This window comes from Cricetulus griseus, assembly GCF_003668045.3.
Source record: "Cricetulus griseus strain 17A/GY chromosome 1 unlocalized genomic scaffold, alternate assembly CriGri-PICRH-1.0 chr1_1, whole genome shotgun sequence".
Lineage (NCBI taxonomy): Eukaryota > Metazoa > Chordata > Mammalia > Rodentia > Cricetidae > Cricetulus > Cricetulus griseus.
Window position 1 is genome coordinate 103206964 of NW_023276807.1, and position 21557 is coordinate 103228520.

Here is a 21557-nt window from a genome sequence, read left to right on the forward strand (position 1 = left end):
CACTCTTAGGCATATACCCAAAAGAAGCACATTCATACAACAAGGACATCTGTTCAACAATGTTCATAGCAGCATTATTTGTAATAGCCAGAAACTGGAAGCAATCTAGATGCCCCTCAACTGAAGAATGGATAGAGAAAATGTGGTACATTTATACAATGCTGTCTCCTGTCTTGTAAACATACCACAGCTCACATATTGGTCTGTCTACTCCTGATAAGATCTGGCTGCCATTGCTGCACAACTCTCCTTAGAATACTGTGAATTTCCGCCACACAGGAAGAAACAACTGGCTCACACAGTTGGTGTATTAGTTGCTTTTCTCAATGCTATGACAAAATGCCTGATACAAGGAACTGAAGGGTGAGTTTATTTTGGTTTGTGGTTTGGGGGGTATACAGTTTGTTATGGCAGGGAAGGCATGGCAGCTGAAGTGTGAGGCAGGGGTCACATGTCCTGTGCAATCTGGAAGCAGAGCCAGTGAGGCTGGCTTTCTCCCTTTTCCCTTTTTGTTCAGTCTGAATCTCCAACCCAACTGGATAGTACTACCCACATTTAAGGGGGGGTCTGGTTAAACCTCTCTGGAAACCCTGTTAAAGACAAACCCAGCAACGTGTCTCCTAGATGATTCTAAATTCTGTCAAGCTGACAGTGAAGACCAACAACACAGGTGGTAAGCAGCTTGAATACAGTGGGTCTGTGGCCTCTCTGGTGTGTGTGTAACGGAACCTTATTTAGCCTGATGGAATTAAGCTGAGCTCCAGTTTGCACACTTATTCCTTACATATTCTATGTGTGACACCTACTCAAAACATACACCCATTTTTCTTTTTGATTGATTTTCTTTATGTGTTTTGGAGTTATATTCTTCTCCAATTCTGCAGCCCACATCTCATTCTCTTGCAGATGTCTATTGGTAAGACATTTTTTAATGTAATAGAGTCTAATGTACCATATTTTTAGTGGTGCTGAGAATTGAACCCAGGGCCTCACACATGCTAGGTAAGTACTCAAACCTGCACTGTATCACCAACAGCTGCCTGCTCCACTGTTACAATGATGATCTTGACTACTTTCCCCCTGAAAGCTTTCTCTTTTCACATTTATACTTCGACTGCATCTGGAATTGATTTTGTATGTGATTGCAGTAGCAATAGATACTCATAAATGAGATGTTTTTCTCACACAGATACCTACTAGCTCAGTCCACTTACTAGAGAAAAAAATGTCCCTCTGTTCTGCAATGCTTCATGGCCATAAGTTGGGGAACTGTATATTGGTCCATATGATCTATTTTGTCTATATTTTATTTGTGGGAAGCTTAAAAATAATGAATCAAGTTCTCCTAATATATGCTGCATTTAAAAGTTTTATTTCTTCTGTCAGCTGTGATTACTTTGTGAAATTTGTTTCTTTAATTCAAACTGTCAAATTCATTGATATAGAATTGCTCACAGTATCTGTAAAGTCTGTAATGATGTCTCCTGTCCATTATTTTTTCTTTCTTGCTTTCATTTCCTTTCTTCTTTATTTTTGCATTGGCTGGACTTGAACCCAAACAATGGAGTTATAGGTGTGTGTGTCACCATGCCCAGTTTTTTTGTTTGCTTGTTTTGGTGTGTATTGGGGGGGGGGGTCTATCTTATGCTACTTTTAAAGTAATATGTTTTTTCCGCCCTCACTGTTTTTAAGATTTTTCTTTGTTGTTAGCAATTTTACTATGACATGCACAGGAATGTTTTACACTCATCTTGCTTATGGTTTGAGTCTCCTGAATATATGGGTAGAGTTCTTATCAGTTTTGGTAAATTCTAGGCCACTTTTTTGAATATTACTTCTATTCATTCTCTCTTTTCCTATTCTGGGATTCTGATGACGTGTTAAGACACGTGAGTGTTTGCACCTGTCTCTGGTACTGATGGTTCTGTCTGCTTGTTTCCTCACCCTTCTTGTCTCTGTGCTTCTGTTTGCACGTCCTCTGTTGATACACCCTCAGGTCCATCACCTCTACGTTCTGCAGGGTCCAATCTGCTTTCAGACCCACCCATTGCTTTTATCTCCAGACAGTGAACATTTTAGCTCTTGAATATCACTTTAATAGACACTAAATCTGTGAGTTTTCCTTCCTCATCTCCAATCCCCTCTTTATTGTATGTCCTTCAGTACAATAATTCATATCCTTGTATGTTTAGTCTTGCTTATGAGTTGCATGCTCTTCTCTTGACCATTGATCACATTTTCCTGCCTCCACATTTTTCAACAGGTTTGAACTGCATGATGGACATCAGACTTAAAACATCCTAACAGTGACAAGTAATGCTATCTTGTACTCCCAGTCTTTGACTAGGAATATGGAATTAGGGTCCATTACCATACTGACTCAGACATCCAACAGATTTATTGCTACACTGAGGCCTCCATCTTCCCATACTCCAAAGTCTTTAGAGACTGAGCTCTGCCCTTTTGAGTCCCAGCTCAGCCTCCAACCTTCCATTCCATGAACCTTTAATCTTTGGTAAAAGTCTCCAGGGTAGACTGGCAGCGAGCTTGTGGCATACATCTATCTCCTGAGAGCACAGGATTGCAGGAAACCTCCCTGTGTTCCTGAGCGGCTTTGTGCCGACTCCTCCTATACCAGAACCCAGCAGCTATGCTGCCTGGTTGCCCCCAGTGCCAATGTGTTCCCCCAGCACACTGCACCTGGGTTCTGGCCTCCAGCCTGAAACTTGGGCAAAGAAACATTTGCTTGGAATTGTCAAATGCTCCCTGGGAAAGAAGGGCCAAGTATCTCCAGGCCTAGCTCTCTCCTGAGAGAGCTTCCTCTTATTACTCTTCCTCTTATTACTCCAGTACCTACAACATTCTTCCTACAAGGAACCCCTCTGGAAAGGCCTGGCTTTGCTTTCCTTCCTGGTCTCAGAATTGTCTGTGATCTCTCCTCATTTACTTGTCACCTTTGTCTTGGAACCAAGAAGCGCAGGTATTCAGCCTGAAGTCAAGGGTTTGTATTCCAATCAGAGAGAAAGGAAAACAGCCAAGAGCCATCTACAGGATAATGTGAGCCATAAAATAGACAGAGACTGCTTCCAGTCTGCTGATTCCCTGAGGTCCCAAGACTTCAAGGCTGCCCACAGGAAAAGCTCACAGAGGTCTCTTCTTGAGGGTGTCTCTTCTGGCCTATCTCTATGTTCTATGTACCCTCAAAGAAACTCTGGCCTCACTGACTGTGCCTGAGGCCACCCTGTGCTCAGCAAGTTCTAAGGAGGCTCTGAATATTCTACCAGACCCATGGGTGGTACCACAAAGACCCCTCAACAGCTATCAAAGGAGGAAACAGCAGGAAGGCACTCAGAAGATGGGTGGTCATGGCATCCACATTGTTTCCAGCCCATCATGAGGCCATCCCTAGGAAACAAACAACCCATCCCACCGAGCCATTGGGCAGAATGCTCAGTCCAACAAGAGAAAAGATATGGTATAGCAGAAGGGAGCCAACACACCCACAGGAGCTTTTGTGAACCGAGAGAAAATACTGAGCTCTATGTACACCCAAGATTGGGCAGTGTGGAGTTTATGATCCCTTAAAGCCTAGCACACAAGAGATACCAACCACTCTGAGGCCCAGTCAGAGCAGTGGACACAGGTATTATACAGCTCTCATGACTCAGAGGGGGCTGAGCACCTGACTTCAATAACCATTTTCCAGTCCTCACCTTATTTTCCGAAGCAACGTGTGGAAAGGCCGGAACAGCTCAGACATGTCTTCCACTTTTCTGTCCAAGTTCAGAGGTCCATCTGCATAGACTACAAGGCCACTGCATTCAAGACACACAAGCCAGTGTGGTTAGGCTCTGTGGAGCAATGTCACATAACAAAGCTTAGTAATAACTTCCCCCTTCACCTCCTATAAATTCATTTCAATAAATGAAGGAAAATGTAATGGCAATTACTATCCAGACTTTACCATCAAGTTTATTAGTTTGGTTCACATCAGGGGTCTAACAACCATGGAGTATATTTGCTTACCTCAATGCTGCCAAGAAATGAGATGAAGTTTTATTATTAATACCTACCTCATTGAAAGTGAAAACTAGATCTGTAAAGGCTCACAGAGGTCAGGCCTGAAACTGTCACTTCAAAAGCCAAGCATGAGCTAGAGAAACCAGTTTCTATGTGGGTCTCCTGTCACTCTTCAGGGCAGGAAACAGCCTCTTGTCTACCCCCAAGCAAGACTGGCCCTTCCCAAGATGCCCCCACCCAAGGCTGGGGCTTTCTTCACTGTCACCTCCCAGCACCCAGCTCAACACCTGTGGAAGGCCAGCTCCACTCAGGTGCCATCTCGGCAGCCCTGATCCCTATCATCTCATCTCCTCCAGAACACTATGCCCATTCCCTTCTTTATCTCCTCCAGTGTCTCTGGGGCCCACATGCTCAGGGTTGGCATGTCTCAGGAACCCACAGAACTCCTGTGCCTTTACTCCCTCATCTGAGCACTGATTAGAGATATTTGGGCTTTCTGCTTATTTCTACAGCTGTGACATGGTCTCCTTGCCAGCAGAGCTCCTGTTCCCACCATCCCACACAGAATTCCTGTCAGTTTGTAACAGTCTCCTTTAACATACCCAGTTTGGTAAGAAAAAGTGACAAACGAACAGAAGGTACTATTTTCCTCTTAGAAGGTTGGATTCTGTGTTCAAAACAAGAATCAAAAGTCACAAGAAAAAAAAGGTACTGTGCTGCCTCTGGGGTCGGTGGTTCTGCTGAGTAGTGAGCTCACACTGAGCAGAAGCAGGTTGGTTTGTGATGGGGGCTGTATCCTGGGCAAATGAGGCCAACATTGAGAAAGTGGGAGATAGGGAGACTGTGTATGTGTGTGTTCGTGTGTGTGTGTGTGTGTGTGTGTGTGTGTGTGTGTGTGTGTGTGAGAGAGAGAGAGAGAGAGAGAGAGAGAGAGAGAGAGAGAGAGAGAGAGACTGGCTTACAAGATTGGAGAGTAAATTCAAACTGCACCAAGCAGGTGGCAAGCAGGCTGGAGACATGGGGAATGGTGGTCACTATAGTCACAGACAGAATTCCTTCTTACTCAAGGGGTCTTAGCCTGTCTTCTCCTTAGATTTCAACTGATTATATGAGGCCCACTGCACTATAGAGGGCAATCTGCCAAACTTAAAACTCTATTCATTGAGGTGTTAATTTGTTTTTAAGATGCATTCGCAACATCCAGACTGGGGTGTGGCTAAGTATCTGGGTACAGAGGCTACGCTGACATACAAAACTAGCGGTAACAGTGTATGATGTGGCAGCCACATTCTGGCAGCATTCACTGAAGAGAGCATTCCTTCTTCCTTGAATGCTCTTGGTATCCTGGTCTGGGATCATCTGGCCACAGATGGGAGGGTTTTTGATCTCTTAATTCCATTTCACTGGCCTCCATGTCTTCCTAAGTGGCCAGGGCCACCATTTTCATTTGTGGTAAGTTTTGAAACAGACTGTATAAATACTTTTTTTCTCTGTTATTTCTTTTTTGAAGTTGTTTTTCTTCTGTAGGCCAATGGAGGCACCATAAGAATGTACAAAATAGCAGCCAGATGGTAGCGTGCACTTGGGAGGCAGAGGCAGGCAGATTTCCATGAGTTCAAGGCTAGCCTGGTCTACAAAGTGAATTCCAGGACAGCCAGAGCTGTCACACAGAGAAACCCTGTCTGGAAAAACAAAACAAAACAAAAAGATTTTACAGAATAGCTTTTCCATTTCAACCATAAAAAGGGCAGAGAGGAGTTGTAGGGATTGCCTTGAACCTATGGTAACTCTGGAGACCACTGACATCCTACCAATCCATGAACATGGGCTGTGATTGTCTTTCTATCTTGGTAGACTTTCTCTATTTTTTTTTCCTTCACCATGCTCTGCAGTCCTCAGTAGCCATGTGTTTGACCTCCTTGGCTAAAATTATTCTAGGTGTTTTATTCTTTTGAATGTTGTTTTTTAAAACTTGTACTTAAGGCTAAAAGTATGGTTCAGTGACAGCACTTGCCTGTTTGATCTCTAGCACTGAAAAAAAAAAAAACCCACAAAACCTTCATGTTTCAGATAACATTTAATCATGTTCAATAGAATATTAACCCTAAAAGGAAAAGAAATGCTAATACATTTCAATGTGTTGAGTGAAATAAACCAATCATAGGAGACTAATTCCATATGGTTCTACTTACAGGAAAATTCCTGGTATTGTAAGGAGCAGTGGGTGCTGGGGGGGGGGCTAGGAGAGGATGGGAGGGGATGGTAGGGAATGGGAAGTGGTGTTTTTTAGCATGAGATGGACAGTGTTTGACAATACCCAAGTGTTCACTCAGGAAGGGTTAAAATGGGGCCAGAAAAATGGCTCAGCAGCTAAAGTCACTTACTGTCAAGCCTGCCACCCCAAGCTCAATCTCCAGGATATACATCGTGGAAGCAGAACTGAGTTCCACAGGCTGTCTACTGACCTACACCTCTCTCTCTCTCTCTCTCTCTCTCTCTCTGTCTCTCTCTCTCTCTCTCCACTAATAAAAAAATTTTAAAGAAAGGCTAAAATTGCAAGTTGTATGTTATGTGTGGTTTACCACCATAGTAAAAACACTTATTTCTTTGCTTTTCTGTTTACAAGTGGTTTTACAGAGGGCTGGGGCTGTAACTCAGTTGACAGCACATTTGTCTGGCATGCACAAGGCCCTGATTCTAACTCCAATAGTGCACACCTATAATCCCATCATGTGGAAGGTGGAAACAGGAAAACCAGAAGTTGTAGGTTATGCTTGGTCAGGGTTAGGGTTAGGTTAGGGTTAAGGGTTAGAGGTGAGGGTGAGGGTTAGGATTAAGGGTTAGGGTTAGGGGTTAGGGTTAGGGGTTGGGGTTGGGGTTGGGGTTAGGGGTTAGGGGTTAGAGAGAGGGTTTAAAAAAAAGCCAAGCAGTGGTAGTACACACCTTTAATCCCAGCATTCAAGAGGCAGAGGCAGATGGATCTCTGTGAATTCAAGGACGGTCTGGTCTACAGAGTGAACTCCAGGATAACCAGGGCTACATACAGAGAACTCCTGTCTTGAACACCCCCCCCCCGCCAAAAAAAACACCAATCTTGTAATGACAGTATGTTTGGTGCGTGTATTTGACATAGTGAGGATGCTTCCTTGACACTAGTGTTTCTTTCTAATATTTTGGTGACAGAAGTATCATTTTTAATCAGTGCCTTAGTTTTGGATATTCAGTCCTCAAATGTTTTGATTACAATCAATCAATACTCTGTGTATAAATATGTATCTGAACCTTGTCAGATCAAAGTGGCAATTTGCCAAAGCCCACTGTGCCCCCACCCTCCAGGCACTAAGGGACTTCTTTAAGTGCAGGAGGGAAGCCTGTCTTCCTGTAGAAATACAAAACCATAACACAAACCCTATTTATACAACAGTAGGACCATAAATCCTGCAGAAACAAAACAGATGAGAGAGGAAATATGCATGCACACATGTGAGTACATGTGTGAGTGAGTGTAGCTGGTAGAAGTGGTCACAAAAGGTACAGGGTGTGAGGTATCTACATAATACAAGTATTCTGAAAGTGGTGGCAACCAGTACACAAGTCTAGCTGTGGTGAAACTGTGATCTGAATATTCATGAATGGGTCAGATAGTAGGAAGTTGTATTTATAGAAATAGGGTAAGGATACCCATTATGTGAACCTGGAGGTAAGCAGCACAGAAGGCAGAACTGGGGAGAGGGTGGATGGATGTGAGACAAGTGGTCACTGAGGCAGAGGCTGGGCTGGGGCATCCCACGGGTGTGGGAAAGCCTATTATCTAGAAGGTGAAACCATGACAGGGTATGAACAGGTGCAATGTCCTTGTCTGAAAATGTCCAGGACCAGTGGTGACCCAGGGGAGGAGGAGGTACCACTACTCTCACAAGGAGATGGGACTAACGAGCAGGTGGGGCCAAGGGCCAGACTCACACAGATGGCACTAGAGGGGAAGTACAGGAGCCAGATGCAGGGTTTACTGTGGTGTGAACAAACCTTGTGGGCAGAAATGGCTGATGCAGACTTGACTCAGGTGAAGCAGGGCATGGGCCAGTGGGATCCTGGGCTGGTAGGCAATAGTGACCCTGTGACACAGGCCTATGCTGGCCAACCAGACAGGCTGGCTGGAAAGTGAACACTGAATCTATAGGTCTTGGTTTCTTTATTCTCTAAAGGAACTGTTTTAAGATAAATACCTGAAAATTATATCCGAGTAGGCTCCAAAGCTACACAGAGAAACCCTGTCTCAAAAAACAAAACAAAATGAAACAATTACATCTGAGCATAAAGGAAAGCTGCTCTCCAGACCCTGCCTCTACTGCATAGGCATGCCAGGACCGCTGGGATGAGTGTAAGGCCAAGTACACAGGGGTCACAACACATGCTCATCATGAGAGCACAGGGATGAGCATTCCTGGGCCTCCTCCCGGGAAGTTAAAAAGCATGAGAAGCAAGACAGCACTGGGCTGTAGGTTGTGTAAGGACCTGGTGAGTATCAAGAGGAGTGGTATGGGGAGAAATTCACACAGTGGGGCTCGGTTGGTGGATTTTATCACAGACATTGCACCTCTCCATCCCTCAGATCTACACCTGGCTCTGAAGTTAGAGACTTGCTTCTGAGGGCCTTGTCAGCTGGCTACGTAGTGCTTCCTGTCACGAGCCAAACCTCCATGCTCTGAGCTCCATTTTCCTGTATCTGCTCTCCTTTCTCATATATCCTGAGTCTTCTGCACCTTGTGGAGGTCCCTCCAATCCTCTCAGCTCTAGACCTCCTTCCACCCTGAAGAGTAGAAGCTTCATGTCTACCTCTGGGAGGAGTCACCCAGAGCAAAACCCACACCCACAGTGGCCTCACTCTACTCCAGGACTAGTGATCTGGGTGGGTTACACACAGGGCACCAATGATACTAGTCAGAGATAAGTAGCCACTGTTCGTCAGCCACGTATGTCCAGGCACTGATGGGTGTTGAACCACTGTTAAAAAGTGGAATAAACATGGAAAAACAGACTCCAGAATAAAATTGGGTATGGTAGGGTATGTCTGTGATCCAGTACTAATGGGATAGAGGTTAGAGGATCATAAATTCAGGGTCATCATTTGCTACATCATGAGTTCAAGGTCAGCTGGGGCTATACGAAACTGTTTTAACCCCCCCCCCAACCAACCAACAAACAAGAAAGAAAACAGATTCCAGAGTTAAATCTGGAAACAGTGATGGCAGGGGCTGTCTGACACCTCTGTTTATTTTAAAACTAGTCTGCTGACTAAGATAAACTTCAGGGTGCTCCCAGGGATTTCAGAATGAATTTTCCCCCAACCCCACCTGCACTCAGCCAGGAGAACAATGGGCAAAGCAGGAAGGAAATGCATAGCCCTAAATGGCAGCTGGTTCGCAGCACTTTCCAGGGAAGCCAGCCCTTGAATGCCAGCAGTGTGTTCTCCTGGGTTGTGGGTAAGTGCCAGGTACTGTACTTCAAAGCACTCACAAGGGTCTGTTAAAAAGAGGGACAGAAGGCCGGGCATTGGTGGCACATGCCTTTAATCCCAGCACTCGGGAGGCAGAGGCAGGTGGATCTCTGTGAGTTCGAGGCCAGCCTGGTCTCCAGAGCGAGTGCCAGGATAGGCTCCAAAGCTACACAGAGAAGCCCTGTCTCAAAAAACCACACACACAAAAAAAGAGGGACAGGGTTTTCTGTGTCACAGCATCCATTCTCAGGATGCAAGTCCACTGAGATAAGGGCCAATGTCTGTTCTTAAAGACTCGCAGACCCACGCTGGTCAGCACAGACAAGACCTAGAGTCCAAAGATTTTTTTCTGTTTTATTTTTCAGACAAAGACAAGACAGAGGTAAAGACCAAACAAGTGCACCATTCCCTCTTAGCGAGCCACAGAGACACCTGTGAGCCAGCACAGGCCCACAGGTCTGCCTGGGAACAGTTACCCCAGCCCATTTCATGTGAGCTACCAGGGATTTCCAGTCCCCCAACTTGGCCTGACACCTCAGCTTCTGCTGATGAAGAGCATTTTAAGGGGACATCCCTGGAGTGTGACATCCTTTGGGTATGCTGAAGGGAAGGAAGAGGACTGTGTAAGGCAAGGGGGAGCATATGATGAAGGGGACCAGAGATGCTGGGCCATAGGAGGGTTCCGGAAACACCAGACAGTGCTCAAACATTACCCTGAAGACATCTAAGACAGACAAGCCAGAAGCCTGGCAAGGAGTTTCTGGTTTGGCACCAGCACCTGCTCTGCTGCTCCCAACACCTGTCAAGGCATTTGCCCGTGCATTGGAGGAAAGCGCTCCCATTTTTGAAGGTCCAGAACACTGGCTGACCTGAAGCACTATTCCACTCCTATGTCCCCACTTCCCATGGGAAAGTATCTTCAGCAAGCTGCTGTGTGTCTATCCTCTAGGTTCCCCAAGGTCCTGCTGTGAAGCCAAACTCTACATGGCCTAGAGACCCAACCTATCCTGGCCTCTGTGCTTTTTTCTTCTCCCTACAGGACTACCCATCCCCACTCTTTGCCCAGCTATGCTCCTGCATTCTAGATGGTACTATTTGGCCATCTTCCAGACTGCAAACCCAGCCAGCCTTCACCAAGCTCCCCAACCCCATGAATACCCACTCAAAAGAAAGAAGAAGCACAGAAATGACAAGCTCCAACAGTCATGGCCCACACACTCAGAATGTCCAGCATGTACGTCATCTTTGAGGTTATGTAGGGCTGCAAATCCTGCGTGCTATCTTGACATCTTGAACTCCACAAGACTCCAAAGGCTGACCTGGGAGTTCTTAGTTCTCCTCAGATCTGTTCTACCATTCTGGTGGGAAAGTGTCCCTACTGGGGTCCTATTCAGCCAGCTAGGCCACAGCTCACCTGAACTTAATGGGCTCCATCTCCCTATAGGCCAGAAACTACTCACTTAAACCAACTTTATTCTCCTTTGGGAACTGGGGCCCTCATCTTCCTGTCACCACAGAGCCTGCCTCCCACAGCCCAAGAGACCCTGCATGGCGCGTGGGTCCACCTCACCTGTCCAGCACCAGGTGGCAGGACTCACTCATTTCAGTTTATAATAGGCATTCCCACCACCCGCAACAGGGGAAACAGAAAGTTCTCTGAACACTTGGCTCCTCATCTGCCAAGGAAGAACAGGAGACCAGCCGGAGCAGAGTCTGCAGGGTGTGAAGTCCATTACCAGTACCCAAGAAGCAAAGGGCACTCACCACACAATAGCCAGCCGAGGAATGGTGAACATGAGGGCAGGTTCGTAGTCATCGATCATGTCCTGGGTCAGATACCCGAAATCCAAGGCTCTGGCAAAGGAAAGGGGGAGTGAGAGGGTGTTGGTAGGTAGATTCCAAGTGTTGGGAGCAGATCATCCAACCTTCTCTAGTGTTAACAGGGGACAGGCAGGTGAGGAGGATGACTTGTATAACATCAGTCACACATGGAAGACAAGGCCATGCTTTGCTTGGACAGCCCCAGAAGAGTAACCAAAGCTCAGTCTTTTCCCTGCCTGCTCCACTCTGTCCCAGAAAAGAATGGATGGGCAGGAGGTGGGTGCTGTGTGTGAAGGTACCTGCCATTCTCTCAGGGTCTGTCATCACCAGTGCTTTGCCATGACAACTCAAGGGCTAAGCACAAACATGGGACAAGAACAGTTCCCAATCTAGCACTCCCAGGAATCTAGGTTAGTTCCTTTCCCCCACCGTAAGCAGGTGGCTTTCCCAACATAACACTCCATAAGCAGGTGCTGCACCATAAGGACTTCGAAGTAAAATGTATTTTCTGTCTCCCTGTTTTCTGGCAATTTAAAACACCTCTGAAAGCATAAACAGCAAATGATCCACCTTTTAAAAATAACAACTTATGGTGTGATTTAGTCAGTTTCAAAACTAGCACCACTGTCAACACTTTGAGGTGAATCTTGGCCCCAGACTCTACTTGGAGAATCTGACTTTGAATTTCTAAACAAGCCTCGATTGGAAGCAGCAATGATCGACCCATGGTGACCAGGCCTGAGCCCTTCTGGGGCCCACAGAGGCTCTGAAGTGAGCAGCAGAAAGAGGAGGAAAGTGAGGGATGAAGAGCAGAGAGGTGAGAGAGGGAGGAGGAGAGGGAACTAGGGGATGTATGTGTGTGTGTGGTGAGGGTCTAGACAGCAGCTGCCTACTAAAGGAGAGACTTCTGCTGTCTGTCTGCCACATGACTCCACTAATGGCACCTGCCCTTTCAGCCCAGAGCTAAGGGAACCTAGGGTGCAAGTGAGTGAGGGCTCTGCCTCCTGTGCACCAGTAGGCATGATGGGTAAGAAAAGCAACAGGCTGCTGTCTTCCCTGACAAGATGCCACCCTGAACAGCCTGTCCTCACCTCTCCACTGTCTCACAGAACAGCACGATGACCTCCTGCTGCACGTAGTACTCTCTGGGGGACTTCACAGGCACCATGGCTGAGACATAGCTGCAACACAGATGTTGTCAGACCTTTGTTCCCCAGCTTCCCAGGCCTCCCCAAACAAGAACATTAAATAAAAACCACAGCCCTCGATACTACCACTACCCCATGCCATAAATACAGACCTCCCAGTTTTACAGGGATAATTTAGGTCAGAGCTCCTGCTACTCAGGATTTATGTGGCACTTTTTCAGGCCTCCAGTTCTGCTCTAGCTCACCACCCCATGCACTTAAGAGTCTGTTCCCACCTTGGCCCAGCTGTGAGGAAGTATTGCATTAGTATATATGAATCCATGAATGGGGAGCAGGTGCCTGGGAGCTCCCCTCTCCCCCCACAGAGTGCCAAGTCAGTCACTGTGTACCTCAGCTGACCGGGAGTGGCCCCAGATATACACACAACTCAAAGGATACTTGCTGAGCAGCTGGGAAACGTTTGTCTACCTGATCCCAGGTAATAACATTCTCATGCCTTCTAAACTACCAACTCCATATTTTTTTCTTGCTATGAAACACAAGAAAATATACTCGATCATCTAAACTCTGACTTCTGAGAGAATACCCGCTTCTAGAAGCCAGTCATGGAATCCTACAATGTGTCTTTACTAACAGAGGCCATTTAAGGCATGGGTTTCCTGTCTTCGAGCATCACAAAGTTGATACACAGAGAACAGCAGGCCTCTCCCTTAGGCCTCTCCTGAGCCCTATCCCCAAGGGGTTGTGACTGCCAGAGCCCTGTGGACTCTGTGCCCTCTGCCGTCCCTCTTCCCTTGAGGGCTCCCTCATCCCCACCCACAAACTCCTCGGGACTAGCCACCCAACTCCTTCCTCATCAGTTTCTACATGGAAACATCAAGATGTGCCCCAAAGAGCTGGTACCCCAAATTCATGAGAGAGTAATTCCAAATGTCTAAAGCACATCCATAGAGCCCTCAAGGTCACCTCAGCTCAAACTCAGCAAACAGAACATCAAAATGCCTCAGTGCCTCCCGCATCTTCTCCGTGTAGGTGTTGAGGTCTCGTAGTGCCTGGTCACGGAGAGTGCCCCGCACATCCTCCAGGCTTCGAGTCAGCTCCTTGGCCAGTGGCCGCATAGCCATGCTCTCGAGTTCACGATTCATGATGATGGAGCCAGCTGCCAGGCACTGTGGGCAGGAGAGTATGCTTAAGAGCAGCCTGTATCTGAGGAGTTGAATGTCCTCAGGGAACATGGCCCTATACATCTCAAGGCCCCAGTGCCCAGTGTAGGACTCACTCACTGCAGGGGGAACCCAGTGATGTGAATCTTACAGCCTTCTGGTCCAGGGTGACTGTAGGGAGCCAAGAGCATCTAGAGGCCACACTCAGGGTTGTGTCCTGGAACAAAACAGCAGCAAGAATCCAGCCACCCTGCAGGCCATGACCTTTATGGGAAGTTGCAGAGGCCTCTTGCCCACATACATCTAATGCTAATAGGAACATGATCTCCCCTGATGCCCATAATCATCCACTAAAAAGCACCCCACTTCTGGTTGGTAAGGAGACCTCCATGCACCCCCAAATCTCCATACCTGTGAGAGACCCAGGCTCTTCTCAGAAACATAGGAAGTTTGCCCACTACTCTCAAGGTTGGGACCAAGGTGTACAGACAGCCCCGGCTGGCTTCTTCTGGTATAGGTGCTCAGTCTACTAACTGGCTTTCACCAGTTTAGGGCAAAACCAAGCCACCAGCCAATCCCATCAGCATCAATCAGGACAAGAAGAAATTTCCTGTCAGCTGAGGGAAGGCATCACTGATTTCCCAGGTCTATCCTGAAAGGGAGTATTGAACTGCAGGTACCAAGCCTCAACAGCACTCCCAGTATATACGCACCAGCCAAACTAACGGAGCTGGACCTATCCACTTTCACATTTCCTCCCAGGAGCCTCTGCCCTGGGCCACACTATACAGAGTGAATACTAAAGCTAGGAGGAGACAACCTGCTGTGGCCACCAGACCAATCAGAACCTTAGAGAGGACCCAGCTGGGTGGTTCAGAAGAGAGGCATGGAGTGGGATGGGGTGGATGGAAAAATGAGATAAGATGGCATGAGGCAGGTAAGATCCAGGGTTGCATGGGGAGGGATGTCAGGGACACTGAGGACAGCACAGAAGGACAACAGAGACAGACTGCAGTCATAGCCCTGGATCCCTAGTGTTTTGAGAAGCTGGGGTTTTACTTTTTTGAGGAAAACAGGAAGTCTCCAGACAGGGGAAACAGTGGTCCTTTTATCCCACTGGGAAAGGCACCTTCCTCATGCCTCAATGGTCTTACTGGAAGATAAGCTATAGTAAGATGTGGAGTGAGGCCCTCTGAAAAGTGCCCCCTCCCTTATGTTGCCACTATGCTCACACTAGTATTTGAGGAGCAGTGTCAGGATCCTGGATGCTTGGGGAATCTAAGAAGCTCCTAACAATCAACCATATGAGAAACTCCATCTGCACCAGCAGTGTTGGGGAGCACAGGGTCATGGCTCTCCCTGATGTACCAAGGGGCTGGTGGCCAAGGAAGCTCAGACCACACCTTCTGTAAACAAAAGGCAGGTAGAACCCCTGAAGGACACCAGGCATAGGACCCCTAGAGGACACCAGGCATCTGTATTTGCAGGTGCCTGTGGGGAGGTTCACAGGGACACGGCTGGAAAAGGGTGTTCACTGTTAGGACTGGGAATCCCAGCATCTGTCTACTACCTCAGCCCCGAACCACAACTGGCCAGCCAAGTTGTCATGCCGGATCTCTTCAGGGAACTTGACACAGAAATCCCGAGGGGCACGGTCCTGAGGGATGCACTCCTCCATGATCTGATTAATGATGTTTAACACATTGTCCTGAAATAGAAAGAAAGACTGCTCACCGGAACTACAGACGTGATTGGCAGCACACCCTGTCTCACCACAGGAGGCTCAAACAGGGGGAAACACAACCAACCATTCCCTCCTGGGATAATACTGAAGTATCCCCTAGTGGCTGCTGCTGGAACAGTCCTGTGGCTTTGCTGAGAAGTAGATTTCACATCACTTTTTGTAACAACAGAATCGGAACCGTCTTCATAGAAAGAAGACAACAACTTCCCCCTGCATACCCCCTGCATGCCCTCTGCCTGCCCCCTGCATGCCATGGCTCTCCCAGGAGCCTCTACAACCCATACAAGCTTTCTTGGACACTAGGTCAGTGAACTTCTATGAAAACTTGACTTAGACAACTCAGCAGATAAAATGCTTGTTGTGCAAATATGAGGACCAAGTTGGGTCCCCAGGACCTACTCTGCAAAGAAGGATACAGTAGCACATCTGTGACCTCAGCACTGGGGGAGGTGGAGACAGGAAGACCCTGGGGACTTGCTGGCTCCAGTTTCAGTGAGAGACCTTAACTCAAAAAGTAAGGTGGAGAGCAACTGAGCATTGCTGGCCTCCACACCTGCACACACAGGTGCCATATGTATACACTGGCACACACACACACACACATACACACACACACACACACACACACACACACACACACACACACACACGACTTTCACTGTCCATTTCTGCATCATCATTATTCACATTACAAGCCTAGGTTATGCCTATGTGACCATCTACTTCCAGGCAGTGACACTGCTGAGGGTCACTGTGTGAAACCAGCCCTTTCACTATGTGAAAATCTCCCTGGAGTGGGGGTGTCAGTTTTTACAACAGAGCTAACATCCAAGTATGAGTAAAATGGTCCCCCCACCCCAGTGATGATCAGCAGGGGACCCTTGTCCTGTCTGAACCTGTTTCCTCATGGGGTCAGGGCCACAAACCCACATCTTAGGACCAGGAAAGTCTGTTGGGTCAGCTCTTTCAGACCCTGCTCCTTCACCAAGCAGTAACGCTGCTCTGGGACCAGTAGAAAGACAGCAAAGTATCTGCCTTTCAATACAAAGGCAGCTCCAACTCCACCCCAATGGCTGTGCAACCTGGTTTTTCTGATCCTTAGCAAGAAAATGAAGACCACAGTTCCACAGAAGCTTGAAATCTGCATAAGTTCTAGCTTGTAAAACTTGGGACCTTCCATATACAGCTACTTGTTTATTTTGTTTGACACAGTGTCTCATTTTGTAGCCTGGTCTGGCCAGGAACTTGCAGGAATCTTCCTATCTCTGCCTCGAATGTGTAACACCCTACCGTGTGTGTGTGTGTGTGTGTGTGTGTGTGTGTGTGTGTGTGTGTGTGTGTGTGTGTGTGTGTGTGTGTGTGTGTGTGTGTGTGTGTGTGTGTGTGTGTGTGTGTGTGTGTGTGTGTGTGTGTGTGTGTGTGTGTGTGTGTGTGTGTGTGTGTGTGTGTGTGTGTGTGTGTGTGTGTGTGTGTGTGTGTGTGTGTGTGTGTGTGTGTGTGTGTGTGTGTGTGTGTGTGTGTGTGTGTGTGTGTATCATTTTGTAGCCTGGTCTGGCCAGGAACTTGCAGGAATCTTCCTATCTCTGCCTCAAATGTGTAACACCCTACCGTGTGTGTGTGTGTGTGTGTGTGTGTGTGTGTGTGTGTGTGTGTGTGTCATTTTGTAGCCTGTGTGTGTGTGTGTGTGTGTGTGTGTATCATTTTGTAGCCTGGTCTGGCCAGGAACTTGCAGGAATCTTCCTATCTCTGCCTCAAATGTGTAACACCCTACCGTGTGTGTGTGTGTGTGTGTGTGTGTGTGTGTGTGTGTGTGTGTGTGTCATTTTGTAGCCTGGTCTGGCCAGGAACTTGCAGGAATCTTCCTATCTCTGCCTCGAATGTGTAACACCCTACCGTGTGTGTGTGTGTGTGTGTGTGTGTGTGTGTGTGTGTGTGTGTGTGTGTCTCATTTTGTAGCCTGGTCTGGCCAGGAACTTGCAGGAATCTTCCTATCTCTGCCTCGAATGTGTAACACCCTACCGTGTGTGTGTGTGTGTGTGTGTGTGTGTGTGTGTGTGTGTGTGTGTGTGTGTGTGTGTGTGTGTGTGTGTGTGTGTGTGTGTGTGTGTGTGTGTGTGTGTGTGTGTGTGTGTGTGTGTGTGTGTGTGTGTGTGTGTGTGTATCATTTTGTAGCCTGGTCTGGCCAGGAACTTGCAGGAATCTTCCTATCTCTGCCTCAAATGTGTAACACCCTACCGTGTGTGTGTGTGTGTGTGTGTGTGTGTGTGTGTGTGTGTGTGTGTGTCATTTTGTAGCCTGGTCTGGCCAGGAACTTGCAGGAATCTTCCTATCTCTGCCTCGAATGTGTAACACCCTACCGTGTGTGTGTGTGTGTGTGTGTGTGTGTGTGTGTGTGTGTGTGTGTTCACCTACCACACATGAAGAGGCCAGAGGGAGATGTTGGGTGACCCACTCCTGTCACTCTCTGAATTATTCTCTTGAAATAGGGTCTCTCACTAAACAAGGCTGACCACCCAGCAAGTCCTGGAGAGCCTCTATCCCTCCACCCCTGCCCCACACGCTTCCTACAGCACTGGTGCACTGACATGTGTACAGCTCATCCAGCTTTTCATGTGACTGTTGGGGATTTGATTTGTTGTTGTTGTTGTTGTTTTCGAGATAGGGTTTCTCTGTGGCTTTGGAGGCTGTCCTGGAACTAGCTCTTGTAGACCAGGCTGGTCTCGAACTCACAGACCCTGCCTCTGCCTCCCGAGTGCTGGGATTAAAGGTGTGCGCCACCAATGCCCGGCGACTGTTGGGAATTTGAACACAGAGCTTCATATTAGTATAGCAAACATTCTTACCTACTGATCCATCTCCCCAGCCCTTGACTGGGAATTCTGAGCTCATCCAAAACGGAATTTCTAGAACCAAATTTGCTCCACAGCAAACAGCAGAGGAAATGATGGCTCTCAGGGATGGATGTCAGATGAGGATGGACAGTGACCCTGAGATGGAAGAAAACAAGGTATGCCCTATACAGCCCAGGGAGATGGCACCCAATGGGACCAAGGCAGCTGGGATTTCAAGGACAGGACAGCAGAGAAGAATGTAGATGGGAGGGGCCCCACATAGATTCAGCGTGGACCTGACAACACAAGATTGTGAGCAGTGAGGACCCTCATAGGGCTGGCAGAGTAAGAGATCTCCCACATCTCTGAGCGACAGGAAGCACCCCATCTCTTAATGTGATGAAGAGAGGTTGGCCCAGACTAACAAGAGTTCTGATCCACCTAACACCTTTAAAATAGGACACACCTTCTGAGTACTTCTGAGTACGTGTGAAAGGTTGAGTGTGAGATCCCCCACTGGGCTCCCAGTTGTGCAAATCAGGGAGTAGAGCCTCATTTGGGGAGTAGGCCATTAGGGATAGGGGTGTTCTCTCTCTCTCTCTCTCTCTCTCTCTCTCTCTCTCTCTCTCTCTCTCTCTCTCCCTGCACGAGCACACACACACACACACACACACACACACTATAAGGTAGAGTCCCATGAAAGAGGAAATCAACAAAGCCAAAAACAGTTCAGCTGAGATGATGAGCAAAACTGGCAAAGCTCTACCAACACATTCAGGAGGAAATCAGGAGACACAACCTACAAGACAGAAGTTGTCACTACACATATTAAAACACATATTAAAATCTACAGATATTAAAACGACTACATGAACAATTTATGCTGACAACTTAGAAAAAAATCTCTTGAAGTATTCAAACTACCAAAACTCTTCGAGAAGAAACAGAAAACCTGAAAAGCCTTCTATTATGCATTAAAATTAATCTAAGGTTAAAAAATTCCCACAGAGAAACCTCTGGATCCAAACAGAAAAATAACACCAAACTGACAAAAACTCACTCCCCCCAATGCAGAAATGACAGCATCTCCCAACACATTCTATAGGTGTACATTATCCTGATACCAAACTGGATGAATAGCCTTCATGAATAGAGATGAAGAACTTCTATTGTTTTAATTCATTTTTTGAGGCAGAGACTTATGTACACCAGACTGGCCTCAAACTTACTCTTCAGCCAAGGCTCTCCTTGAATTCCTAATCCTTCTCTACTTCTCAAGTGCTGGGTCACAAGTGTGCGACAACATACCTGACTATACTACATATAAAACTTGCTAACAAAGTCTGAGGAGGTTAAATTAAATAATTAATAAAAGCATACTGTACCATGAGAGTTGAGAGAGTTTGAGAGAGAAGCTCTAGGTTCAATGCTTCTAAGCAGTATGCCTGACCACTTATGTTTTGTTTTTGTATTTTGTGGCTGGACATGGGTATTGAACCTATGGCCTTATACACACTAAACCAGAGTTCCTTTCATGGAGCTATATCCCAGATATTCTACAGTTTTAAAAGTCTACTTTGTTAAGAGTATGGTCAACATTTGTCTTCTCTTTTTGCTATATGTGTGATGCCCAGCTGGCTCCATAATCCTTTTTCTACTGAATGGTACCTTCCATCACTCTGTTGCTTGGAATGTAAACAACCACAGCCCTCTGTCCTTGTTTTGTTTTTGAATATATGTAATGGTGCAATGTAGAAGTCATCTTGTCTGAGGATACTGAACTAGCAGGACCAGATGAGTCCAAGATTTCTTCCAAAGCTACATAATTGTAACTCTAAATATGGAAATGGTAAGAAGTCAGAGTGTATGTACTGGCACAGTATTCAAACTTTCAGCAGTTTGACACAGCTCACCATCACGTATGTGATGCCCTGATTATTGTCAGAAAGTGAATAAACAGATAAGGCATATCATTAAAGAAGAAAGCATGGAGCTGGAGAGATGGCTCAGAGGTTAAGAGCACTGGATGCTCTTCCAGAGGACCTGAGTTCAATTCCCAGGAACCACATGGTGGCTCACAACCTCCATCAGGAGATCTGGTGCTCTCTTCTGGTGTGCAGGCAAATATGCAGACAGAAGTCTGTATATGTAATAAAAATAAGTAAATAAATTAAAAAAAAGAAGAAAGCAGCAGGCGAGGTAGTGCACAACTATACTTAGGGGGTGAGACAAGAGGATTAGGGGTTCAAGTCCAACCTGACTAAGCAAGACCCTATCTCAAAAACCACATGAAGAAAAAGGAAAGGAAAGAAGAAGTGAGGGGGGGCAGAAGGAAGGAGAGGAAAAGGCAGCATTTTAGGTCAGTCACTCAGCACTCCTCTTTCAATGATAAATTGAATGCTTACTATGTGCTAGGTATTGGGGGTGAACTAGTGGCTGTTACAGACATAGCCCTGCTTTCCCAGCACCTGTATGCAGCTGATGCTGGGAAATGGCCAGGATAATAACGGAAACAGTCAGTCTTTATTGCATATAAGTATTCAATATCAGTTAACATAATAAGAAACTTGATTATCCCAAAAGTCACAAAGAAAGCATTTAACAAAACTCCAACATCCATTCCTGATAAGAGTCCTCAGCAAGCTATAAATAGAAGGCAACTTCCTTGGCATGATAAAGGGGGTCTGCAGAAATCCTATGGTTAACATGTTTCATGATAAAGGACTGACCACTGTCTCTCCCAAGGTAAGAACAAGTCTGTTTGGCACATATGCCAAGCACTGCACTGGAACTCCAGGAGGGCCTCAGGGAGCAAGGCACAGCACACAACACAACATTAAGGCAGCTAGTGAAGAGAGAAGGAATTACAAAGCTGGGGTTGGAAAGATGGCTCAGAAGTTAAAAGTGCATACTGCTCTTACAGAGAACCCGAGTTCAATTCTCTGCACTCTCATGAGGCAGATCCAGGGGAATCTGACACCCTCTTCTGGCCTGCACAGGTGCCTGTACTCATGTGCACATACCCACACACATTTACACATGCATACATACAATCTAATAAATCTTTTTAAAAGGAGAAGCACAAAACTTTATTTGCAGAAAACATTTATAACAAAATCTAGTGGTATCTAGAAGAACAATGTCAAAACTAGTAAATGAATTAGAAAGTGATCCATGAAATGCATTTGTGAACCAGGCACAGTCCAGCTACTTGCTGAAGCAGAAATATCTCTTGATCTCAAGAGCTTAAGCCAGCTTAAGCAACTCAAAACTGTAGTGTGTGTGTGTGTGTGTGTGTGTGTGTGTGTGTGTGTGTGTGTTCTTCTTCGCTTC

At 46.6% G+C, this 21557-nt stretch overlaps 1 protein-coding gene across 3 annotated transcripts in view; it reads right to left on the bottom strand.

Annotated features, from left to right (window-relative positions):
• The window catches only part of Zfyve28 (zinc finger FYVE-type containing 28), a 44701-nt gene extending 29359 nt beyond the window's left edge, over positions 1–15342 (bottom strand). For 2 of the 3 annotated variants that reach the window (XM_035453462.1, XM_035453461.1), the window contains exons 1-5: positions 15220–15342; positions 13453–13655; positions 12430–12519; positions 11282–11371; positions 3714–3815 (exon numbers count right to left, since the gene is read on the bottom strand). In XM_035453462.1, the coding sequence (XP_035309353.1) occupies positions 3714–3815; positions 11282–11371; positions 12430–12519; positions 13453–13655; positions 15220–15327 (593 nt within the window). In that variant the 5' untranslated portion in view covers positions 15328–15342. The remainder of the gene's footprint in view (positions 1–3713; positions 3816–11281; positions 11372–12429; positions 12520–13452; positions 13656–15219) is intronic. The other variant, XM_035453463.1, reaches the window with a different exon arrangement.
• Between the last annotated feature and the right edge of the window lie 6215 nt (positions 15343–21557).